Source organism: Polypterus senegalus, chromosome 1 (genome assembly GCF_016835505.1).
Source record: "Polypterus senegalus isolate Bchr_013 chromosome 1, ASM1683550v1, whole genome shotgun sequence".
In the NCBI taxonomy this organism is placed as follows: Eukaryota; Metazoa; Chordata; class Cladistia; order Polypteriformes; family Polypteridae; genus Polypterus; species Polypterus senegalus.
This window is the reverse complement of record NC_053154.1, coordinates 227116048-227143967: the sequence shown is the minus strand read 5'-3', so window position 1 is coordinate 227143967 and position 27920 is coordinate 227116048. Positions and strand designations below refer to the sequence as shown.

Below are 27920 nucleotides of genomic sequence, written 5' to 3'. Positions count from 1 at the left end.
CATAATTAGTAGGTTTCACTGAAAAGTAAATGCGCACTAATAATCCAACGAAAGGTTCTGTGCAACACACAAGTGAGTGTTTAAAACTCTTTATATCGAAGAACACTTCATGGGCGGGATTCTGTATAACTGTTCCAGGGCGCTCCTTTCCAGCGTGACAAGGGCAACAGGGCCATTCTGATAGGTATGCTGAAATGTCAGAACACCGTCATTAGGCTGTCTGCACCGATTTAAGAGAGAGAACGTGGAAACAGCCCAAAGCCTTTATACTTGACACGGGTACACCCTTTTTAGACTTTATTGTGGAATTTTGCGGAGCTGCGCGGTCTACGCATTTGGCAATCTAAACTGCAAAACAAATTGCGGTTCTTTTCAAGAAAGCCAACTGCCTGGAGCAGCTCCGTTTTAAAAAAGATACGCTGGATTAAAATAAAATGCATTTTACTGAGTCAGCCCGATCGCTTATTGAATGCGATTTATTTACAACTTAATGATTGGGGAAAATACACAGAAATACTTTATACGGCTGACCTGTGTTTATATAGGATATTATTGCTGCTGACTTTCGACAGACTTTGATAAGCAGTAGTTTTCTTTCAGATTCACAAGGTGACAGTTGAAAAGATGAGTTGCAAATTGCAGGCCCTGAGATAAATGTATCTGCAAAAAGTGAAAATGTAACTCTGGTGGAAATAAAACTACCAAATACGATTGATAGGTCTGTTAAATGTATTTAACTAGCATGTGCACAGAAACATTCTTTTACTTCGGTTACTAGAAAATAATAATGACGGCAAGTCCATTTGGTGGAAAACGTAAATGTTCTGCCCGAAGTCCCTAGCATGAAATTCTCCAGTTAACCCGCTTCTTTCAACACTAAAAGAACTACTATTGAACAGTTAAGTAAGTGTTAAGCTTGTTACTCACGATATTGTTGGTTTGTCCATCGCTATACTTAAGCATTGATTTCCTCTTTGGGTTTTCATGCATTAAGGCTAGTGCTGTTTGTGTAACATCGTGTGTTTTTTACACAATGAACAAACATTCTCCAAGTTTTTCGAGTGAAATATTCTTACACAGACGAGACTTTTTCCAAATATTTTTAGGAACCTTCTATCACTGAATGGGGTTCAGCTGCCGTCATGTTTAGTCTGCTCAAAACAGTACAGCGAATCGTCTCATGCTGGCGGGCGCTGTGTGGGAGGGGCAAAGGCAACGAGTTGATTAAGAAAATAAAATTCGACTAAACTTTGTAATCGATTACATGGATTAATCGCGGCAGCCCAACTTTTTGTAATGGTACTATATGACCTTAAGAGAGGCCACGTAATGACCTTCATTATTTGTTCACATCTTAACTGTATATGGACTCATGCACCATACTATTTCAGTATCTTTAGAATGGACTGGTGTGCTTTGTTGGGATTTTCAGTGCTTTGGAATTTTTCTTAGCTTCTTCCACCTATGGGTGCTTTTCAGTACAATCGTCCTTCGGTATCCATGAGGGAATGGTTCCACAATATCCCATGGATGCTCATGTCCCTTATATAAAATGGCATAGTATTTGCATATAATGTACACACATCCTCCAATATACATTAAATCTTCTCTAGATTACTTATAGTTCTTAATACAATGTAAATGCAGTGTAAATAGTTGTACTGTGTAGGGGTACTCAAACTCGGTCCTGGGGGCCCACTGTGGCTAAAGGATTTTGTTCCACCCAGCTTCTGTTTTTAATTGGACTCTTGGGCTAATTAAGAGAACTGATATTTCCCAGATTCTGTGTTTTGGGAACAATATCGAAATTAGAAAACTTAGTTTGGTAAAAAAAAATGTATTAAGTAGATATATGGGAATAATGTATTTTTTTCTTTTTAACAATACAGTGGAACCTCGGTTTGCGAGTATAATTCGTTCCGGAAATGTGCTCGCAATCCAAAGCACTCGTATATCAAAGTGAATTTGCCCATAAGAAATAATGGAAACTCAGATGATTTGTTCCACAACCCCAAACTATTCACATAAAAATGATTAATACAAAATATAAAGTAAAAATACATAAAACAAATGAACCTGCACTTTACCTTTGAAAAGAATTATGGCTGGTGTGAGTGAGTTTCAAAACTCAACAGGACGACACGCAGAAGAGCCTCCCAAAGCAATTGCATTCTCCTAGTGCTGTAGCAGTGCATAAAAGCGTATCCGAAAAGATCGCGGACATACTATGAGCACCTGCCACCGATGGGTGATACAAAGAACAAGAAACATTATAAATGCACAGGGCACAGTATTGCTTGGCCATGACCCTGCCTGACTGCTGTGTCTGTGTATAGGAGAGTGGCAGATCCCACTACAATCAATAACCGTGCTGTTGCTGTTTCAAGCTAAATAAAGCTGGTGGTGCAAGACGGGGACTCGCATGTCACAGCACACGCACGCACAAGGACACACAGAGTCACAATGCTGTAGTAAACAGTATATGCTCGTACAGATGTTGACTATATGAGAAAGCGTATACATACTACTCATATTGCAAGACGTCTCTCGTTTATCAAGTCAAAATTTATAAAAAATTTTAGCTCATCTTACAAAAAAACACTCATAAACCTAGTTACTCGCAAACCGAGGTTCCACTGTATTTTCATCTTGATTTTCATTCTACTTTTCCAGGTGTTCTAATTGTTTAATTAATCCATTACTTACTAATTAGCGGGTCTGATACTAAAGTAGCCTTTCATGATTCAGTGTTGTTCATCTGGCTGTCTGCTCTGCTTATTTTTAATTGTCATTATTAAGATACAATGAAGGGAGATAACTACACAGAGAACAGGCAAAATATAATGATATCAACAAGAGACAGTTTAGCTTTTAAATCTATATCCAAAATAGAAATATTTCTAAATGTCTTATAAATGTAAAAATCATGCTGCTGTGCTTTTCCGAATGTAGAATAAGAGAAGAGAAAAAAAACAAGCTAATTAAATGAGATCCATGTTATCAATTGTTGTCACAGATTACAAATCTGGCTGAAACAAAAACGTGAAACCACAAAAGGCCTCCTGGACCGAGTTTGAGATCCCCAGGTTTAGGGAATAAGAACAATACAAAAAGTCAATACAGTACAGTAAGACAGAGCCATCACAGCTAAACTACATACAGTAGTACACATCGGCTAACAATATGACATTTTCATTCTTTCATCACTTACAAATTGCTTTTGTTTAATGACTTGAATGAGAAATACATACTCTAGAAAAAACACAGAATGTTAAAAATACAAGTACATATAGAAAACATAATTATAAATAAATAAAATATAAATTCTTTCTCTCACACACACACTGCACACAACCCAACTAGCAAACGAACATGACTTAAAGTGAACAATGTTCAAACAACAAGTGCTAGACAGAGACTAAGGATCAGTGAAATGGCAGGAGGCTACAGCAGGGTATACCTACACATCACTTCATTTGCGCGGGTTTGGCACTGTTCTTGGTGTGCAGCAAATTCAGGTTTCGCTTTTTGGAACTTTCTAAATTTCGAGTCTTTTCAGTTCGTGGTTGGCTGAATCAATGAATGCGGATATGGAGGAGTAACTGTACTTATGTTAACTGCTTGTGTGACTTCTGCATGGTCTCCTTGTAGCCACATGATTTTTTTTTATTCTCTCACGTGCCAAAGACCTGGTTAACTGGTCTGATATGAGTGTTTGCACCCTACCTTTTACAAGGCTCAGCACTAAAGAAATAGGCTCCAGCTGATCCAGAAATTGCATTAAATGAGTTCAATGAATACTAAGCAACAGTCAGGTGTCCAAGAGACAGGTGTATTTCGCCACAAATTACTGCACACATTTGGCCTCCCGAAGACAAACAGTTTCATCAAAGCCAATTTAGATGTGTCATATTGAAGAATGTAGATATTTATAGAATCATATATTTGTTTTTCATTTATTATTATTTTTAAAGGATCTGCAGAATTTCAATTTAAGTTTGACATTATGTAATGTCTCATTTTGACTAATGCAGAAAATAAACATATAAACACTGTAAGATCCCATATTATATTATATATATATTATATATCCCATATTATATCATATTACCATATATATACCATATTAATGTGAGAACATTCAAGAGGTACTTGCTTTTCATAATCCAGCCAAATCAAATATTCATTCACTTACTAAACCTGCAGTTCTTACTTGCCCCATCATCTTTCATTCCATTCCCTGTTTCACATAGGTGAGACACACCTTAGACTTTCCAGACTATGATGTGTTCTATTTCCTTACGATACTGCAGTTGCACTCATTTTTAAGTCAAACTTTTCACAGCTCATTTGGCTCTACAGTTTGCCCTCTGTGCAGCTGTGCTTTTTTCATGCCATGTGGCAGCAGACAGTCACATTTTCCAGAACTCAGCATTGCAACTGTTTTAAATCCTGATTTTATTACTTCTTTCATATTGGTTTTTCCCCGTTTCTACAAACAGAAGATTGTGTCTGGGTGTGGATGTGACCTCCTTTGTCTAGCAGGCTTATTAACTAAATCACGCTGCAGGCTAAAATAAACCGGGGCTGTTGAATTTGCTTTCTTTCTTAGTTTTTTTTTTTTAAACAGAGGAAAGTTATGTGCATGTTTTTGGCAATCTTGTTTATTGCTCTACCTTGTATTTCTAAGGGAGGCAGCATGAGCTCTCCTCATGTAATTTATTCACAGCACAAAAGAACAATTTCTTTCTTAACAGAAAATCTTCCCTACGCCCACAAATTATTATTTCATTTTGCTTCTTTAAGACTTGTTTAAACCAGAATATACCATTTCCAAGTAAATATTTTATCTGTTCTTAACAAAATCTATTGTCTGTGGTAAGAATTACTCTCACACCACAAAAGTGAGAACAACAATAAGTCCAGGGTTGGTTCTGCAGTAATACCTGTTTTATCTTAGAGTTCCTTAGAACCTTACGAAATGGACAAATGGACTTTAATCATTTGTTTTTTTTACTTATTTTGTAACATGCCTTTTTATTATAAGGTACATCTTAAAACATTATGTGTAAAAAGTAACAAAATTTCAACAAACATGTTACTAATTGTACATAAAAAATAAATATCCTTGGAGGAGATGGCAAACACCTACAGCTGTTTGCTTTTTCATACCTCATACTTCATGCTCATCCAACATCTCTTATAATAACCAGTTGGTAAGAGAGTACCAACCAACAGGATTCTGTCATAACAGAGAGTTTCTATGTTCACAAACAAGATGTAAGGACCAACTCTGGATATGCTTGATGGATTATAGAAATAGATGTTGGTCTTGCTGATTAAAAGTAGAGCCTCAGTTTTCAAGAGTGGAAGTTTATAAGTCACTGCTGGAACACTATGTGTCTCCTTGATCAAGCCATCTATCCTCTGCTAACTTCATGTAACAGTGACACATCTTACAATATGATGTACTGTATATGTAAAAGCTTTGGGAATATCATGATAATGTCATTGTAATGCTGCTTGACCAGTTGCTGTGGCCAGAGTTCAGTTCACAGCTTGGTAACTGTGAGTACGGAATTCAGCCCTGTGTTTTCTAGAGATTTTAGGTTCATTGCACACACTGGAGGTTATATTATTTAGTCAGTCTAAACTGGCTTGGTATGATTCATTTTGTGCAAGAATGTGCCCTATAATACACTGGTGTTCCATGCTGCATTTCTTTCTGTTTTCTGTCTTAGGCTGCCCAAATAGTCTATGGTTCTCTACAGTGCTGTACAATAGAAAAATATGGCTAATGTGCTGTTACCACTGAATATTGGAATAGTCTGAGGAAGTGTGTGAACTGGTTATTGTCTGATGCTGCAGAATACACCCCAAGTCTTTGTCAGTCCTGTCATGGAAAATATGGGTTAAGAATATGGGTGGATATAATGTGTTGGCCTGGATTGAATGTACCCTTTAATAAACTGGTATCTGGGATTGGAGCTGTTATTGGCAAAATCTGATCTATGAAATATACAAATAAAGCTTATGATATACAAATTGGTGTAAAGTTCTATAGAATAGTATTTGCTGTGCAAGTTGGAGTATACAATAAATATTATTTATTATAGACTAAAAATTAGATTAGGTTGAAAGAATCAAGTAAAATACTGCCTATTTTCTAATCAGTTCACTGTATGAATTAAAAAACTTCTTTTATAGTTAAAATTTCTACTTTATACAGTAACTAAACATGTCTTTTTTTAATAAGGGCTTCTTTGGAAATAAATATAATTAACCCTTCATTTATGTATCTGCTAGATTGGAACACTCATTGTCTTTCATTAGTTTTTCTTGTAACAAGAAAAACACACAGAAAACACATATGGGTCTCATAAGCACACAGTGGAAATGAAAGCCATGACCCACTCGTTATGAGGATATGGTAATAACAGCTCTACTGTGTACTAGCTACTGTGCCATGTCAGAAAAGAATAACTTAAAATAAAGGTGCATGCTGACTCTTGTTCAGGTCTCCAGGAGTAAGTAGCATGTTTGTGCTCAGACACCACACCTGTTCCAATGTGACACTGAGAAAATCACTTGAATGGTGAGTGCACCAGTTTCAAACAATTTTAAACAACAGTATTATAAAGCACTTTGGGAGTGTATATAAAAATTAAAGGTTGTGCAAACCTTTTAATAAGTTATAAGCCGTACAAATACAATGTTCTGCACAAATACCGAAGGTCTATTTGAAAGGCAAAAGGCATGTAACTAGCTTAAACTAATTAACAAAATAGGTGACGTGATTAAACATACTGTAAACATTCTAAAGATCTCCTTAATCAATGATCCATCTGTTTACTGAAATAGCTTATTTGCATTTTTTTGGGTTACAAGCAGACAGAACCTATTCCAGAACCATGAGATATAAACCAGTCCTAGCTGGTATGCCAGTCTTCCATACAAATGTTAATTCATATTGGACCAGCTTAGATTTGCCAGTTAACCTAACAAGTATGCCTTAGGAATATAATTGGAAAACAAAAATAGCTGATGAAAACCTAACATAAACACCAAGAGAATATTCTGGTCTTGTACAGTTTAAGCACTACACAAGAGCTCCAAACCACAGACACAACAATACCCAACACGATTCCAGGTTCAAATAAAGGATTTTATTTGAGAAAAATACTTCATTAATCCGAAGTCCAGCAAAACACATCACATCAAAAATTCCTTCCACCTCTAAAACAGTGTTGCGCACTGCCTCCCGACTAACTTGTTTAAGTGAAGCAGCAGGCTCTCTTTTAAATTCAACCCAGAAACTGCTTCCGGTCTTCTGCCCAAGTCGTCTGAAGCACTTCTGGGGTCGTGCAGAAACCAGGGAGTTCCTCCCCCAGCAGCACCTTCAGGCAACATCCAAAGACCCCGATAGGGCTGTGGTTTCTGGACTCCAATCCCCATACCAACCTGCAGCTGTCTTAAACTGGTCCAGGCTTGAGAAACACTGCCACCTGTCATGTGGAGGAATTATCTGCTACCAGCATGCTCGCTCAGTCCATCCATTGAGGACTACCAATAGGCAGTGACTAGGATGAGATTCAAACCCAAGAGCCTGGTGATGTGAGACACCAAAACTAATCTATGTGCTACTCAAGTACAAAAAGAGATAGTAAAATTATTGTTAATTTGGAAAAATACAGTATTTAAACGTGTATCATGCGTGCATTTTTTCCCGAAAAATTGGCATAAGAAAATCAGGTGTGCGTCATACACAAGGAAATGTAATTCTGTAATGTTTACTTCTTCTGCTTGGACTCGCTTGCTCGCTCTCTCCCTTGCTCACTTGCGTGCTCGTGCTCTCTCTCTCTCACTCACTTTCTCTCGTTCAATAGCACTCGCTCTCTCTAAACGCTTCCTATACAATCACAACACGCGTCGTACACGGAGAAAAACTTTTTTTGCGATTTTCTTTGTAAAAATTAGGGTGCGTGTCTTACACGAGGGTATGTGGTACACGAGTAAATACGGTAGATTCATCCCTTTAAAAAATCTAAAGAAAATTACCTTTGTCAATAAAATACACGGTGCTGGTAAACTTTTAAAAAATGTTAGGCATTAGTAGATCCTAAGTATGTTTTGTATAGGCAATTAATACAAAGAGAAATTCAAAACAAGAGAGACGGGAGCATTTATGGATAATTATAGTATATGAGCTTATGTTGCATATAAAGGTATCAACTACAGATTAGTAACATTTTTGCTTTGTGTATCTCCTTTTTAAGACAGTGTTCTGGTTTAGCATCACACAAGACATAAATTAAATAATCTACTCAGACCTATTGTTGCATCTTCCACACCTGTTTTGCAGACTGGTGATTAGATGTTTTCCTGACACAGCATGATACTTTGCGCAGTGTTTGTGTGTCTTTTACAATATGTTGCCTGTCAGGTCACTTTGAATAATTCAGTGGTGGATAATGAATACCAAATAATATTGAATTACAGTTCTGAAGTAACTTCCAGAGAGAAACTAAGGTAAAGCTGGGTACATTCAATATTTACCTATTGTTCATGTTTTATGTTTTATTTATGTACTTGTGAGTCTAAAATAACTTTTAACTTGTTTCATAAATACATGAAAAATAAAAATATTTAAAACATTAGAAATAATGTTTGATGTATCAGATAGGATTAGATGCATTATAGGCTGAATTTCATATTTGGCTTTTCTTGTGAGGTCTTAATTAAAATCCATATCCATAATCCATGAATCCATAATGTCATATTCATTTAGACATGTATCAGTATAGTGCTTTTTAGTGCACAGGAAGGCAGGAGCAAGTTGACTCTCTGGTTTTCTTCTGAACATTTTGAAGCTAGTTTTTGCTTTGCTATTTTTATATAGCAGGCAGTTTAAAACAAATAGCCTAGACAGAGTGACAGCTTGCATATAGTGCCTTTATGCCTATAATTGTTTATTATATAAAATGCCTGAGGAGAGTGCTCATAATATTTATCTCATAGTAATAAAGGTTCAGTTTCATAAACTAAATGTCATATTTAATACATTTCTTAAAAAAGGCACACACAAAGCAGGAGTATATTGTATATACATTGCAAGAACCAAAACAGAGAAACAAAAAGTCTCAATAGGTAAAGTAAGCCATAAAGAAGTACGGCAAATTAAAAAAGTAAATTTCATATTAGGCAAAAATCTTGATAACACACAAGACTAGCTCTCTAATTAATATTTTTGTTGGACATGACAAAAACATGAAGTATTCTGGCTTACCGATATACAGCTCTCAGTCCAACCTGACACTCATGTACAGTATTTTTTATTACACATATTGATTAACAACCCTTTATAATTATTGCTTGAATGGTTTCTTGCCATATATAATCTGCCCTTAAGGGTAACATCGCATTGAATGGAAAACAATGCTCTTTTGCATTTTATCAACAATATCAGTGTTATTTAAGGAACTTCAGAAGATCTTTTGAGACATTTTGATAAATGTCTTTTTGATTGTTTGCCTCGATCTATTGAGGAGGCAAATCTTGGAAAACAGTTGTATACTAGCACACCTTCTTTTATTTTTTGGTTATGAGAGTATATCAGCTTTTGTTATAGTGCCCCAAAAAAATGAAGTGACCTGCCTCATTTGTTGTCATCTAGGTCAAGGTTCTCTGCTTTGACAGGAACATATTAACAAGAGTATCCCAGAAACTGTAAACGGAGTACATTGAGAATATCACTGTAACAGGTTCACAAATAACGGCTTTTCCATTGCTCTCCATATGGTTCTGACTCATTTAAAGAGTAAAAATACCTGTTTTGGATTATTATTCATAGATTATATCTCAGCATTTAATACAATAATCTCCTCTTGCCTGATCATCAAGCAGCTGGACTTGGGTCTCAGCACATCTCTCTGTAATTGGATTTTAGATTTTCTGAGAGGCTGTGAAAAGTGGCAGAAATTTCTCCTCTATGCTAACCCTCAACTCAGGAGCTCACATGAGCTCAGCTCCTAGCTGTCCTCACCACTGTTTTTCTAGATATAATTCTATTGGATATTTTGCTGACAACACTTCTGCTGAAGAAACAATCTAATGACTCGTTGGAGAAGTTCAAGACCTGGGAATATGCCACCATGATAATAACAATTTTCCTCAACATTGTTAAAGCCAAGAAATGGGCTATTGACCTTGGGAAGCAGGAGACAAGACACACTTGCATTTACATCAAGACACACTTGCATTTACATCAATGGGTCAGCTACAAGCTTCTGGACACTCTCATCTCTGGCAATCTCTCTAATCTGACTACACAGCTACATAACCTCTACATTTTCATCCAACTAAGACAATGTGGAATACAGTACATGTTACTGGAACAGATTTTACAGCAAATTAGAATATTTTCATGTGAAGGTGCCTCAAAAGGCAAGCAAAATATTGTTCCAACTGTAATTGATACTTGGTTCAATTGCCAGTCTGCTCACAGTCTGTGTGGAGTTTATACATTCTCCCTGTGTTTTTCTCCAGGTACCCCACATCCCCAACAAGGTCAGATTTCCCCAGCAGACTGGATGCTTAATATCTGACTCTCAATTCCTAAAGATCAAGGGACCAAAATGAAACACATGCATTAATATATTATCTTTTTCATTGTGGTCTTCTAGATTGTAACAATAATGATTTTGTATTTCTGGCAAGCAGGGCACAAGTATAAAAGTCCATGGTTTCAATTATGTATTTTCCTCCAACCATGAGATTTTTGACTTTAACCTTAACACTCTTCTTCTGTATTGCTTATCCTCTGACTTGTGTTTATCTAAACGCCGAAAATTATACACTTGGTCAAAATTCTGTTATTACGCTTGTATATTATGCTTTATGTACCTGTGACGTGGGGTTTTATACAATGAATGGGACAGTGACATTTTAACATAACTGACTCCCAATATTTAAACTACAAATGTGGATCATGTGGATATCTTTTCAGCACTATTTGCTCTAAACCTCTAATTAAAATATGTTCAAGGGCAGCCATTTTTGGAATGATACTGCTTAACCAGAAACTGTAAAATTGTTTTCAATATGTTAATACCAGACCAAAGCCCTACCAAATTTGTGAAAGTCTTTTAAATCCTAGGGCCTCATTTATAAAAAAAGCTTGTGTATGCACATTTCAAGCCTCTTTTTGAGCATATGCAAGCAAAGGTCAGGATTTATAAAAAAAACTAGGCTTGGGAGCATGTGTATATTTACAGCCACACTGACCCAAATGGACAAACTTGGAAATGAAGGGGAAATGCAGCCAAATCAGCAAAATGACAACTTGTATACATAATAATTCATGTCACTGAGCCGTTATTATATTGTACGTTTATGTGACATATTATATCTCAAAAGTAATGATGAACTTTTTTTTTTTTGTCAATTTATATCGGGTGCCTGTTGTCACTTCTCAGGGAACTGGCAGGTAGGTCAATATTATCTCAGCCACGCTTCACTCCATTATGTCTGCTGTACTGAAAGGTATTAACCGACTAATGAGGCACCACATCCAGTTTTCCTTTGGTGTGGTTGTACATACATAAAATACATGTTTTTGCCAACATGGACACTGCAGTAGTGTCCGGACTTCCTAACGTAATCAGTGCACTAAGGGCCCTTAGTGAGAATGAAGCTGCTTTTGTTAACCATTAGCAGGTACAATCCATTAATGCATAAGTTATCCAAGAAGTGACTGGCAAACATATTTGTGGCAAACAGTGTCCCACTGGCCTGGGTCAACCTGCAATTCATTTATTTTGAGGCAATGTAGCTTTGACAGACACGATGGTCTGTCAAAAACAGACCAACAGACCATGCTGTATGTTTTGGCAGGCTGTTTGGTAATGTAACTAGCTGAAGCTGCAGTGTTTCATATGGCCTGTACTATTCTTTGTAACAGCAATCACATCATTACATGTGTAAGGTGATAGAGGCTACCCACTCAGATAATGGTATTATATGCCTTTCCCGGAACCCCAGACTGCAGAGAATAGGCTATAATGCCACACATGATCTTGGAAAGGTCTCAATGTATCCTGCAGTATCGTGATTACTTATGTATGAGGTTGATTAGCATGCTTCATATACATGGTTGTTTCAGGGCAGGGTTGGAGGTGTTTTCACATATGCATATTTACAAGGTAATTGTAATTTCTAAACAATAAATGGTGTAAAAATTGTGCATATGCCAGGATTTATAAATCTGATTTTTGTTTGGCATATACATTTTTTTTGTAATGTGCATATTTTTATGCTCAAATCCACGCAAAGTGTTATAAATGGGGCCCCTGTTCCAGATGAAACACCACAGCTCTTGCTTTACAATTCCACTTGGGTTCTTAACTAGTTAACAATTCCCTTTTTTAAATGAAAATTTACTTTCTTCATAGATTTCACTTCTCTTAATTTAAAAAATGTGATGTAGTACATACAGTTATAAATATCCAACAGATAGAGCATGCATAACCGTTTGCACTGGAACATGAATTTGTATCATGTAAATATCTGCAAAAAAACAAAAAAAAAACAATCAAAAGTTATATAATCACAGGTGGGCAGTATAGGGAGGTAATAAGAATATCACTATTATAAAGCATCACACTCAAATCAATGTCAGCCTGTTTCAAACCATCCAAGAGCTCTATCCCCTTCCCCTGAACATGTTGGAATTTCTTTAACTCAAATGAGATCCCTGTTAAAAGGTAAATCAATAAGTAAAGAATAATTTGAACCATAATGACTAGATTGAAGTTTCAGTCCTAGCAGCAGTTGCTTTTATGATATAATGAACGCCTAATGGAGAATATATTTTTAGGAATGAATTCTTATTCATGCTTGCATCTTTGTAGAGTTAAAATACAAAAAGGTAAAATTTCTTGCTTAAGAGAAACATCACAATCTAGCAGTGGGATTTGAACCAGTCATAATCTGGTTTCTGCCCACTCCTTAGCCAGCAGTTCAATTCAATCAACACTTACAGCATATCTCTAGGGTGGAGTTGATGAACTGTTGTTTCTTTATTCTTCAGTTTATTTTCTGATATTCTCATAAGTCCCATGGAATTAGTCTGTGGTGCAAAATATTTTGTTCAGACTGACAAGCCCTATGCTGCTATTTGAATCAATACTTACTTTTTTTAGTGAACAATTAAAACTTTCTTTCATCACACTCTTACAATGTAAATTGTAAATTGTCCCAACTAACACTAGAAACTAGCAGGAATCAATACTAGGAATCATATTCTGCCTTATTAAATGATTCTTTATATTTTTACATTTGAAGACATAAACCTACTAGATGTTTTACTTGCACATTGAAAACAGTATGCATAAGGATTGCTTAGTTATGTACTTAACTACAGTACATAGGAGATATCACCTCCATAGTGGTGATTGTTATTTATGTTGCTTTCTATATACTTTTTAAATTTATTTCTTTCTCTGCATTGTTTCTTCTGGCATCTGATATTCACCAGTATGCTTTCACATCACAAATGAAATGTCAGGGAAATTTTGAATTCTATCATCAGTACTTGTTCTTTTTCTGTAATTCAGTGTGCTTGTGCCACCATTGTGTACAAAAAAGTGCTGCACAAAAAAAAACTAATTCTGAGCAATGGAATTCACAGCAATGATGCTTCAGCTAGAGCATTTTACAAGGTGACACAGTCTGAAACCAGACTGTGGCCACAATATCAACAGAGTTGTTCCCAATGACATTACTTCTGTGGAGAACATGAACAAATTAAGCCATGAGAATTCATGGGAGGTTCCGGGTTTGTGGAAAATAAACCTATTACCTTTATTCTAATTGAAAAGTCACATTATATAACTATTTTTATTTATAATTTTCTGACTTTTTAAAATGCATTTAAAAGGGAAACATTTTTAGTACTGTGTTTAAATGTGTAAAATATGTAAATTGAGTTCACAGATCATTCAGTTATTTATTGAAGTATTAACCAATATCCTCAGAATTACTGAGACATTTTGTCACTTTGTAAAGTTTAATTTTGAGAAATCATGACACAGAAATTCTCGGACGTAATTAAAAGCTTGCCTAAATTCCATGCTATTTCACAGCTTCTTCGTATTTTTATTTGCAAGGAAATTTAGACCAACTCTTTGTTTTTCTGTGTTTGAAAATAATGGGTTGACTTTGAATAGCAAATACATATAGTATATATATTTTAAACCACTTTTATATATATATATATATATATATATATATATATATATATATATATATATATATATATATATATATACTGCTCAAAAGAAGTGTGTGTTTTCACTTTATATTCTAAATAGTGTAAATAAACATGTTGTGGTGCTTTAAACGATGTCTGCCTGTCTGTGTCCGGGTCATCTTCCACATCAATAATGATTTGTAAAGCAAGCCAACATGACAAGCTAACTTGATCTGATTTGCGCTTGTGTAGTCTTGCAGAGCCAGATATACTGTATAATATACTGCTCAAAAGAATTAAAGGAACACTTTTTAATCAGAGTATAGCATAAAGTCAATGAAACTTATGGGATATTAATCTGGTCAGTTAAGTAGCAGAAGAGGTTGTTAATCAGTTTCAGCTGCTGTGGTGTTAATGAAATTAACAACAGATGCACTAGAGGGGCAACAATGAGATGACCCCCAAAACAGGAATGGTTTAACAGGTGGAGGCCACTGACATTTTTCCCTCCTCATCTTTTCTGACTGTTTCTTCACTAGTTTTGTATTTGGCTACAGTCAGTGTCACTACTGGTAGCATGAGGCGATACCTGGACCCTACAGAGGTTGCACAGGTAGTCCAACTTCTCCAGGATGGCACATCAATACATGTCATTGCCAGAAGGTTTGCTGTGTCTCCCTGCACAGTCTCAAGGGCATGGAGGAGATTCTAGGAGACAAGCAGTTACTCTAGGAGAGCTGGAGAGGGCCATAGAAGGTCCATAACCCATCAGCAGGACCAGTATCTGCTCCTTTGGGCAAGGAGGAACAGGATGAGCACTGCCAGAGCCCTACAAAATGACCTCCAGCAGGCCACTGGTGTGAATGTCTCTGACCAAACAACCAGAAAGACTTCATGAGGGTGACCCAAGGGCCCCATGTCCTCTAATGGGCCCTGAGCTCACTGCCCAGCAGCATGCAGCTCGATTGGCATTCGCCATAGAATACCAGAATTGGCAGATGCACCACTGGTGCCCTGTGCTTTTTACAGATGAGAGCAGGTTCACCCTGAGCACGTGACTGAAGTGAAAGGGTCTGGAGAAGCCATGGAGAACATTATGCTGCCTGTAACATCATTCAGCATGAGCAGTTTGGTGGTGGATTAATGATTGTCTGGGGAGGCATATCCATGGAGGGTCACACTGACCGCTACAGGCTTGACAAAGGCACCTTGGCTGCCATTAGGTATCAGGATGAAATCCTTGGACCCATTGTCAGACCCTATGCTGGTACAGTGGCTCCTGGTGCAATTCCTGGCCTCATGTGGCGAGAGTATGCAGGCAGTTCCTGGAGGATGAAGGAATTGATACCATTGACTGGCCACCATACTTTCCTGACCTAAATCCAATAGAACACCTCTGGGACATTATGTTTTGGTCCATCCAATGCCACCAGGTTGCACCTCAGACTGTCCAGGAGCTCAGTGATGCCCTGGTCCAGATCTGGGAGGAGATCCCCACAACACCATCTGTCATCTCATTAGAAGCATGCACCGATGTTGTCAGGCATGTATACAAGAACACAGGGGCCATACAAAGTGCTGCGTACAATTTTGACTTGCTGCAATTAAATTTTGGCAAAATGGACTAGCCTGCCACATAATTTTTTCACTCTGATTTTTGGGGCGTCTTTGAATTCAGGGCTCTGTAGGTTGATCATTTTCATTTCCATCAAATGATGTGGCATCCTTTCGTTCCTAACACATTACCCAGTCTATATCAGTATAGATATCCAGGAGGATTTCTTTTTCCCATTGAGATCTGATGTGTTTTCAAAGTGTTCCTTTAATTTTTTTGAGCAGTTATATATATATGTGGAGGAACAAGCCCCAGACACAGACAGGCAGACATGTTTAAAGTCACCACCACACGTTTATTAACACTAATATTTACAAGTGCACCACAAACCCCAATCTTCCTCAAAGTCCAGGCCAAACCACACTGCCTCTTCTTCGGACCACCTCCCTCTCTCTTTCTCTCTCTCTCTCTCTCTCTTCACTGATCTCGTTCGTCTTCCACCCGACTCCAGCCCTGAATGAAGGGAGGTGGCCCCTTTTATGTGCACCTGGATTGGCTCCAGGTGTGCTCCGGCAATTTTCCACCGACACGCCCCAGTGTTGCAGAAGTGCCGGCTGTATCCCGGGAAGCACTCCGGGTGTCCCTGCTCCTCTTCCCCCCAGCACTTCCTGGTGTGGCGGAAGTGCTGAGGTCCAGGGCTTTCCAGGCATTGGGGTGCCCCCTGGTGGTGACCACGGGCCCCTAAAGGGTTGAACTTCAAAGCTCTGCACCCTTGGCCCCCAAAGGAACCAGGGTGGTCTCCCCCTCGTAGTCTGGAGGAGGCCTGAGCCCTCCTCCTGTCTTCCTGGGCATCCCGGCTGGTTGCCACCCCCAGCCCTGTGTCACAACGTATATAATATATATAATATACTAGGGGGGCAAGACCCCCTGGTGCCTTTGGCACCTCGACCTTCAGCTAACTAAATCACCTAAATACAGACATTGGTGTTATAAATTGTTTTTTTTTAATAGTTTGTTCCTGTGAAATAAAGTTTACTCGGTCAAAAATAAAAACCACGACTTTCTTGATATTAAAAACTATGATTTTCTTGATATTTTAGTTATAATTTAAATACGGAATAAGAATCTGAAAATCTAGCAACATCACCTTAAAGTTTGATACATTCTGAAAAGAATAATAAAATAAAAATAAAAATAAGCCTGATTTAGAGCGTGACATAAAAACGTCACATAAAATTGTTGCACAAAATCATTGCACTTTTAGTCTTAGCATTTTATATATATAGAGTAGATATATACTGTGCAAAAGGTTTTAGTTGTGGAACTCCAGTCAAGGGTGAAACCACTAAATTAAACGTGGTTCACAACACCAGTATTCTTCATTTAGTTAGTTTAAAGGTCTCACTTTTTGCCATGCTTTAACTGTGTTCAGCAATGTCCGGGTCACCATTATCATTCCAGAAATTCACTTTCTTCAACTGACACTGTCCATTTCTTATTCTTCCTATTCAGGAGTTTATTTTTGGGGCCAAATATTACAATGGGAGTAGACACGGTAAAGGTATCGATTTAAACACTTGTTTTGATCAGTTACATCACACATTTCAATTGCAAATGTGCTCTATAATCTGGACCACCTTCCTAACATATTTGTTGTGAAGGACAGGGTATTTCTAAAAGACAATAGTCCAAGCATGAGCAAGGGATACACATGTCTTAAATTTACAGGGGGTTAATTATGTGCCCTAATAGGCTCTGGTGGGATAATCAATAGTGAGACCTACTACCCTGAGGTTCATCCAATAGATCAGGCAACAGAAGAGATTGCCTGATTACCAGACTCCATAAACAGAGATTATGGTTGAGGTTGTAGTAAATGTGAAAACCAGTAGGAGGTAGTACATAACACTAGTTTTTGCTCTTTTGGAACAACTTGAAACCTGGATTATATGCCTCACAAGTGCAGGTAAAAGGATACACAATGCTCCTGTGAGGTTGAAGTAGGAGTGCATAAAGTGACAGGTTTGGTAGCATGTTCATATGGAGGAGAGTTTTGGTGCAAGCAACTATATTTGGTTGGACTCATCAAAGTCTAAATAGCCCAAAACTTGTTCTCTGTCCAGGTTTGGTCACTGCCTTGTAATCACAGTTTTCAGGTTTGGCTTTGATCCTGATGACTAGATAAAGCAGGTTTGTTGATGGATGGATCAGTGAACAATTGACCCAAGCACTTAAAAGGGGACATTCAGTATAGCTGGTTTTGTATCATTAAGTGGTCTTTAGGATGGGGAGGTTAATTGTTCTGCCAGGTTTCCACTCTGCAGATCAGTATATTTAAACAGAAATGTTTCACTCTTCTGCACGAGACTGTCTTTACCCAAAACATATTAAAATGATAAGTAGGACAGCAAATCAATGGGATAGATGTGATTGTTTAAACACTAAAGGAAGTAACTTTTACAAATAATAAACTACCAAATTAATAGAGTAAATGGAAGTATAGTCATACAAAAATGACCGACTGACTGACCAGCAACACTGAAATCCAGACTTGGGCAAGATAATGTATTTTTTTAACTTAATCTATGTATTTGCCAAGTTGCTAATGTACTTAATACTGTCTGGGCATTCATTGACCAAAACATACAGTAATTCACTATTGTAATCTTTATTGTTTGCCCTGCAACATTCTGTTGTAGCCTTATATGATGACTAATATCACCAAAATAATGCTACAAGGCACATAAAAAAGTTGACATGGTAATTTAAGTGGTATATATTAAATTTCTAGTACAATATTTGATGTACTGTATATTAACACTTAAATTAAAATGTGATTATTTAATAATGTGCATTTATAGAACACCAGTACCCAATACATTTCCTAGCAGGAGACACGTTTTATGGATCACAGACAAACACTAACACCAACAATAAGAGCAGGGGACTTCTCTCAAAAATGAGTAGATACTAAAAATGGAGATTTGTCATATAGTAAGTTAATTATTCCTGCATTAAAATCCAACAGATGTATTCATTTTCACTACCCTACATTTGATGTGTACTGCCTGAAAAAACTGAAGTGTTGGATTTGTGCCATTGAAGTTAAACTGCAAAACCAGCAGCCTTCTTCTCTCTTTCTCCTTTTCGTTCTCTCCAAATATACTGCAGCTCCGTGTCTATTCCCAGAAGGGCCTAGTTATTGTGTTAACACACAAACTGGAAAATAATACATTATGAATCATCCAAAAAAAAATTCAAATCAGTCTCACTAAGCACAGCTCAAGGGTTTTATCAATTACATAGTAATGCAGTCATAAGAATTGCTTCCTTCTGAACAGTTGCTTTTATTTTGTTTCAAAAAAGCAAGCTTGGTCTGCACTTCTCTTCTTAAGCATGCAGCTGAGACTTCAAACCAATATTCCATCGTTGAACCCACTTCTTCAATTTGAAAGCAAATCATACAAAGACTTTTTAAGATTTAACCCGCCCATTCTTTTAATGCTAAAACTAATCTGGCAGGGGTCAGCGGTAGTAAAACTGGACCAAAATGGCAGAGCATACATGTCCATACACACATACAGATAGTTTACCTGAATTTCCCATTCTTGAAGGAAATGAATTTATTTTTGAGAAAGCCATGTCATCTACAGGAGAAAATCCCTCAAATCACAGTAGACCCATGACGCAGAATGCATGGCGGGGTGCACATTTAATCAACCAGGCTGTCCTTCACTCTGTCATGCTTTCTGGGTTATATACTGTATATACTAGAAAGTATCTCAGAGTCAACAGGTAGAGAAGTGTTATGATAACTAAGGATCAAAAACTTTGGCAATCGGATCAAGTCTGGAGCTAAGTAGTTAAAACTGTTGCACATGTCTGTCTCCACTAAATACACAAAAATAAACATTGTGGAAGATGAGCTTCCCAACATTTAAGAGTTTAGAAGAACAAATGAATTGTAGCATGGTTTGAATGACTCTGACTACATTATATATTAATGAATAATATTTAATGATAATAAATAATAAAAATAAATAATGACTACATTATGACTCTGGTCTGTCCTCAGAAGGTCTTTCAACTGCCTTCTAGTATTCTTTCATATTACAGGTACTGTCTAACTCTGTCCACTGACAGCTCCACACTATTGCACAAGCCACATTTCAGAAGAGACCAGACATGATGTTGCAGTCCTATTCTGGTGATTACCAAATGTTTTTCTTTATCACTATATACAGAAAAAACAGCCTACTCTTTTCAAAGTCAAAACTTATCTTACATTATGTATGACATTCCCAAAATCTATACAAGAAAGTGGAATGGGGAGTCATGTTTGAAACTGGTCAAAAACTTCATTAAATATACAAGACAGTGTATTTTTGTACTCTGTGCACAGCCCCTTTGTGTATAGTGTGTTTGCCTTGTGTTGAAGCCTGCAGTCTTTCATCTTTTTCAAAAAAAGTGCCATGATTTTGATTTTGTATTGCTTTATTATTTTATTATATTATATTATATAACTTGCTATTTTGATGAAGCATCTCGGTGTGCTGTTTCTCCACAATAAAAATGGGACCAGATTTTTTTTTCAGAAAGTTTTTTTTTTTAAATAATTAAAAATGGAAATCCCATGAAAAAATGACACTTTTAAGTGCATTACAAATAAAAGAAAAACAAGTGGAAAACTTAAAATATTAATAAATGACAACTGTTATAAGCTTCTCTGTAAAAGTCTGCATACATGTGCTTCATTGATGTCAAAGTCTTTACAAACAGTGAGGCAGTAACAAAACAACAAATTAGTTGGCTATATTGTTATTTATTTATTCATTGTCAGTTGAATTTTAAAAGGTGTAGAGTTTTTTTATGGATTTGGTATACTTAGCATGTATAACTGTACTGACAATATGTAGGAAAAACTAAATCAGGAAATAGGACACCTAACATAAATAAATAGTAAGCTTATAAAAAAAAGAAACACATAGACCACTGATTTGTAGATTGTGGAATCAACATGGGCAGTAGACCTTGTCATGCATGGTGTCCCTGAAGAATCAGAGAATGATAGCCTGCATTGAACCACACACAGTGTTCCTTTAGGACACTAGAAAGTGGCATCCCAGTGGACACCATCTGTCGCTGACCCTCTGTTAAGAGAGAGAGAGAGAGAGAGTGAGCATGAAAGCCAATAGAGGACTGGCAGGATGTGACATGTCCTCCTGTCTAAAAGGTGGACCCAGCACATGAACTCTGACCAGGATGACTAAGACTGTGTGGCCCCATTTACAGTAAACATGCAACTGGATAGTTGCTTGAAGACTCTGTACTTTACAGCTACTAATGGATGCAAAACCAACAGGGGCCACTGGATAAAACTGTCTACAGCATACATCTCACTGTGAATTTTGTAAAATCTTTCCTTTAGCTGTTGAGTCTGAGCCAATAATTATGCTCCTAATTTTTATTTGGTGTGCACGTGTTTGTTCTTCCTACCTTACTCTCGTAATATACTCCAACTCAATCAGTCTGTGAAGTTGTATTGGAAAACAGTACATTTCAAGAATGAAACAATGAATGAATGAAGGACATAAATAAAACGGTATAACAATCAGTAGATATTAATTGTCGCCACAGCAGGGCAAGGGTGTTTACTTTGTATAATTGTTTATTTTTTAACTTTGCGGATTACACAGTTTCCCCTGTGACGGATTTTGATTGTGACATTGCTGAGATGTTCCATTCTTGACTATTTTTTTTAAATTCCAGTAGAGTTTTAGGTACACAGGTTGCTTTTGCATAAAAAGAAAGAATAAAGCGCTGCCTTTCAGACCTCATGTTGACTAATTTCAAGTATTTTGATGTAATTACACAGTGTAGCCTCTTGGTGGCAATGTTAACTGATCATTTGAGACCAATCTAACTAGTAGAGATTTACCACCCTGTTGTAATAAATGATTATGAAGGAAATATGTAGTATATTTTGGTGTAAAGAGGAGGTTGGAAATCCTGTTTGCCACCCCAAAATGATGAGTAGGGTAAACTACAACTGACAAAAAAGTAAGAATATTTTGGATATGTTTATATTTATATTATACTGTATTACAAAATGTGATACGCACAGCTTATGTTCATAGCTTTTAGGCAAGTGTGGAAGGTTATAGTTGTGGTAAGTGTAGTTTAGAACCTAATTTTTTCATTCATTAGACACTATTTTTGTATCTAAACCATATCTATTACCACCAGCCTTTGTTACTTTTATTTGCATTAATAATAGTTCTCTTTCTTCTAAAAAGAATGTCATTTTACCTTTGTCTAGTATATCTGAAAGAAGACAGAAGTCTGGTAAAACACAGTACTTATTGCAGAAAGCCTTGTTTCTAAATAATCTGTAGTTGCTTGAGGGAGGAAGGAGGATGTACAAACCTAGATGGAGGACTGGGGAGTGAAAACACACAGACAAAGCAGCCCATAAAGCCAGATGGCTCTAGTCACACAGACTAAAAGTTCCAGAAACAGAATGAACACCACCCCCTGGGACCCCACATCTGGGCCCCACCTGCTGGGCCTCTCCTGTCTTTCTGTCGCCCTGTCTTTTTAGTTCTGCCGAGCCGGGCCAGTTTATGTTTGTCAAAGCAATTCATTTATTCCAACTTTCTTGTCCCCTAGGGAATGTGCATGGCTGCATTTTTATGGGATTGCCAGAAGCAGACAGCTTTTATTTCTCATTCATGTGAACAACAGACCATCATGCTGTATTTTTTCATTCAGTTTCAGTTAGGCATCCAAGGATCTGTGTGTGAAAATACCTGTAATGCAAGCCCACTGTTTCTCAACTGCATACTTTCTATTTTTTTTTCTTGTATAGTGAATGTTCTTTGGCTGTCCAAACCACCATATTCATACTACATAAGTCATGTTTATTATTTTTTACAAATGGTAATGCAACTGCATTTCAGTATGGCAAGCAAGGAAACAATGTTGACAGGCAGCACCAAACAGAAAAGGTAAAATGTAACCAACATATTTTTTTTAAAAAAAGTCTTCCTGAGAATTTAAAAGTAGAAAAAAGGAGAGATGGAAGACTGGAAGTGAATTTTGGCAGTTAAACTTAACTTTTGAAAAGAAGGAAAAACAGTAATTTGCCAAACTTTGTTTGCAGTAGGTTGAAGTCTCCCTCTAGGGACCTTTTTTCATTTTATTTTGTGATGCTAAATCAGATTTTTGAAGTATTTTATTTTAGGGGAAAAGATCATTTCTGGATTCACCATTTTCTGTTCCACTTTTCTGCTATTTTTTAGTTTTGTGTGAACCTCGGACATTCTAGGGTTGTTCATTTTCTTTTTCACCATACAGAAGATATCTTTTAAACAAATTTGGGACTATCCCTACAATAACTGTAGGTGTACACTTAAAGGATCACTGGTTACAGCTTTAGTTGAGTAGCAGACTGAAAAGCCCCATCCTCCAGTGTCTATTTAGTAGTGTCTTGGATTTAAGTGCTCATGTTGTGACATTAATGTTATCATCGAGAAAGAAGCGTTCCCTGCGGTGTGAGTGCTCATTGCTGTTGCAGGAGATAAATGACATTCACACTGACCAGTTAATGCAACCACAGTAGTGCATCTAATCCTGTTTCCTGACACTTCCATTCATCTATGGGGTTTTTTTTTTTTTTCCTTTTGTGCTTTTTTTGCTACATAGTCTAGTGTTGTGTGTAGACCCTTTGGTCAAGATAACAGCATTATGAATTTATATGCAGCTGTAATACATTTAATGCACAAAAAGAATGATGCAAACCACTTGCACTCATTTAATCAAGTACTTGACTTAGTCTTAAATTATTAAAAATGTGTTAGCAGCAAAGTAGTTCATCTAATCTTCCTTCATTTGAACCTGTTTAGTAGGATTTTTGTTAAAGAACTTTCAAATTAAGAACTGGATGTTTACCAAACCATTTTAAAGTTAACAGTATTTTGAAATAATCCACTCATCCATTTTCCATATTCATTGTATCCATCTCAAGATCATGAGTGAGCTTAAAACTATTTCAGTAGAAAATCTTAATGTACTTAATCTTTTACTGTTCAAATTACTGTGTAATTTTTTCTTTTGCACGAACATTCCAACCATTTTTGCTTGTGACTATATGGACTTATTTGTGTCCAGTTTTTGTTAAACGCATAACATAAATTAGCTGGTTTCAGTAAATCTGTCCTTCCTTTCTGCCTCACTTCCCTGGCCCCTTTGTATTTTGCACCCATATTCCAGGTAAGGTCTGACTTAAAATGTAAGCATCCACACCAAATGGTAATTCCTTTTTAACCACATCTTCCTTTTGATGTCATTTGACCAACTCCATTCTTAAGTGAGTGATCCTTAATAATATATATATGTAAATTCTACAATTTGTAAAAAGCATTCATTTAATTGTGCTCAAAAGGGATGGATATTTTATCATTTTTACTTCAGTAATTGAGAAAAAAATATTGAATTCCATTATAAAAAATACAGCAGTTGGTAAATGTGAAATTATGTGGCATCGTTGGACTGTGCATGTCATAAAAGCTGTGCCTTTGCTAGTGAATCTTTGCATGTTAAATGAGCCACATCTCCAGTTATTAGGGACAGCTCAGTGGCTGCAAACCGAGATGACTGCATTTACATTCACACTTAGAAAAATTCCATCACTACAGCAATCGATTCAAACTCTCCCGGTCATATCTTGACACAAAAATGACAAACTTATCAGAAAGACTGTATATTTCAAAGATGTTTGATTAGGGACCTTTCTTTTTTAAAATTAATTGGATTTCACACAATTATGTAAAACTGAAATTGTGGGCTCTTCATCTTTGGTATAGGTAATCTTTTTTATTATTATTATCCAGTTCAATTGTTTTATAACAAGTTATTTTTCATAACAATTCAACCAATCATCAATTGCAAAAGCAGACTAAACACCTCAACGTTACTACAGAGACTTAATTTGCTTGTGGCAGTAAAAGGAGGGGAAGCACAGGAAGTTACATAAACAAGACACCAAATAGTTTTCACGCTGTATACAGTATAATAAAATACACAACATACAATATATATATGTGTATATGTATATATATATATGTATATATATATATATATATACACACATGCATACATACATATATAGATACACACACACATACTTCTTTCTGCTGTGAATTGTGATGATGATGATGGTAATGTTTTAAAGCAGCAAGATACTGGTTGTGAAAATACTCATGTTTGGAGAGTATTTGTGTGATTTGGAAATTTTCACAGGAACCAGCTGCATCTGTCTAATCATCAATACAGCACCCTGTGAAGTGCAATTGCCACTACTCAGATACCACAGCATCAACTTTTCATTAAAAAAGCATTAATAGTGCCCCAATGTCCTACAGATGGCAACATAATATCATTAAAGAATATGTAGAATTGGGGTATTAATCTAAAGATGGATACTGTATACAGAGTGATAAGCAGATAATATGAATATTTAAAATATAATTGATAAACAAAGAAATGTTTAAAATAATTTATAAACATATGCATTGAAAAAAGAAATATCACTGGACCTATCAGTATTCCATCCATCATCCAACCTATATCCTAACTACAGGGTCATGGGGGGTCTGCTGGAGCTAATCCCAGGGCACAAGGCAGGAAACAAACCCCAGGAAGGGTGCACACACACACACACATTAGGGACAATTTAGGATTCCCAATGCACCTAACCTGCATGTCTTTGGATTGTGGAAGGAAACTCACACAGACACGGGGAGAACTGCAAACTCCACGCAGGGAGGACCTGGGAAGCGAACCCAGGGCTCTTAACCGCAAGGCAGCAGCACTACCCACTGCACCACCCTCCTGTCAGTATTTTACAACTAAAATCTTCATTCAGCACCTGTTTATGTGTAAAGTGAATGCAAAGCTGTCATTTTTAAAGCATCTTTGTAGAGTGAGCAACATAACACAATGTGTAAAGCGAACAAAAAACATTACTTTTAATCTCAGTGGGGTCTTTAAAATGAATTTACAACATATACAATTTACACCTAGGGTGACTGCCGATTTTTCGCTGGTAAGGTTTGTAACAGGTTTGAGCAGGGTGTAAGAGGGTTTTTATTTACCTCTCCTATCAGTTTCCATGAGTCGATGATGTTGCAGAAGTTAAGTAAAATACCGAAACTTGTGAGAGGGGTTTGCGTCCTTTTCTAAATTCAACACACCAAACAAACCGAGTTTCTACAGCAACGCGTAGGTATTTTAGCCCACTATTACCATCGATGATTGTGCTGTCATGCTTTCCGGGAGCTGATGAAATGTGTTCATCAAACATTTTGCAAAGGAAGCAGTTGCATTTAGCCTGGACATTGGCGTATTCATTCAGGTTTGGTAGGATCAGTAAAAAAAAATGAAAGAGCTTATCTACAGTTCGTGCTGTAGATATTGTACGGCGTATACATGACAAGCCCCGCACACAATTTCATACAACATGGTTAGGAAAAAGGCTGTGATTACTTAAGAGAAACAGAACGATGGGGGTGGGGTGAGAAAGCTGCAGCCAAGTCGGAAGGGAGTGTTTAAAGAGTTTGAGATCGCGCTAGATGAAGGGGACTCGGGAGCGGTCGCAGCTGCACGGCAATTCTTCAGTATCGGAAAAAGAGGACAAAAGTGCCCGACGTCCCACGCTGCTGATTATTCTTTTTTTTTTTCACATCCCCTCGTTCTCGGCCCCCACCAGTTTTTCAAGACTGAACATCCCCGAACTCTAGAGTCACTCCTGTGGAGTCATTTCTAGGCATTGGGCGAATATGAGGGATTAACGTGTGCTGGTTTGAAAGGTGGGCGGGGGGCACTCTCACCTTTGCACACACATTTCCCCCTCGTCTGTTTTTTTGGCTGACATGTGCGGGTCATAATCCGAAGAAATGTGGAGACAACATTTTCCAGGCAAGGCGCACGCATTTTTCTTTTTCTGTTAAATAAAGTGTGTGTCTGGGTTATAGATTTTGCTGTTATGCCTTTAACGTTCTCTCTCTCTTCTCTCTCTCTCGCCTCTTGCTTATGCCTCAGTGTTTTAGTTGCCAATGGCGGGAGCAAGCCGGGTACGTGTGCTGCTATATAGAGGGAGGTATATTGTGTTACATTCATGTTTACGGTCATGATTAAGCTTTTGCATTTCCTCGTAAACAGTTGCACAAATTATTTTAAATGGGTCGATGCGAAAAAAAATGGTGCCGTGGCGAAGAAGTCTCTGCGGGAGGCACGGACGTTGACGTTTTAATCCGGAGAGCTCTTGGTGCTGGCTGAAGTGTCGCCGCAGAAGACGGGCACTTGTGGGCGGGGCAAAAAGAAGGCGGACTGCAAGTCTTTGTCATTTGTGGTGGGGCTCGTTTGGGCGGCGGACTTCGGTGTGGTAACTTCTGAGCGACGCCCTCCCGTGACTTCACATGAGTCTTTTTGCGGTGGCCTCGGTTTGCAGCTTTCCTTGTGGACAAGACTTCAAGAACCCAATGCAGTTACCTGTTTTCTTGGTGTGTGGCACGGACAGTCGCGTAAATGACGGGTACAGACTTTTACAGTAACACCACCCCATAGTTGAGTTTAGAATAATAATGCTGTTTAACAGGTACGTTAAGTTTCGCGATATACATACAACTAAGTATTCGGAATGTTGCACCGGTTTTGTGCAGCATTCCGGAGAGCTTCGTTTTAACATGTTCGTAATTTTAATCCTAGGAGATATTGGTGAAAAGGACGTCTGCTAGTATTCGCCGTAAAACAGTTTTGCTGAACGAATGGTTAACAAAATTACATTTTTAACTTCTTTAGCGTATGGTCATAAACAAATTAGTTTTAAAGATGAATTGTCGCATACATGATATAGCTATACAGGTGAGGGTCTGTTCGGCAAGGGATTCTTGTGTCTTTGGAGGTTGTAAAACTTATCAGTGGAGTATCGGTCCGCCTTAGATAAATGTTACCTTGTACTGATAAAAAAATATCTTTGTTCCGCTTTGCATAATCTAAATCACATAATATTCCCTACGTGAAAATGCTACAATTATGTATTTAGTGTTGTGTATTCAG

At 37.2% G+C, this 27920-nt stretch overlaps 1 protein-coding gene across 13 annotated transcripts in view; it reads left to right on the top strand.

Moving 5' to 3' along the window:
• Nucleotides 1-27920, top strand: part of LOC120539587 (C-terminal-binding protein 2) — a 391023-nt gene that overhangs the window by 284563 nt on the left and 78540 nt on the right. For 2 of the 13 annotated variants that reach the window (XM_039769900.1, XM_039769882.1), the window contains exon 1: nucleotides 27276-27396. The exons of 8 other annotated variants lie outside the window; for them this stretch is intronic. In XM_039769900.1, coding sequence (XP_039625834.1) covers nucleotides 27390-27396 — 7 coding nt within the window. In that variant the 5' untranslated portion in view covers nucleotides 27276-27389. 3 more of the 13 variants (XM_039769891.1, XM_039769917.1, XM_039769908.1) reach the window with 3 other exon arrangements.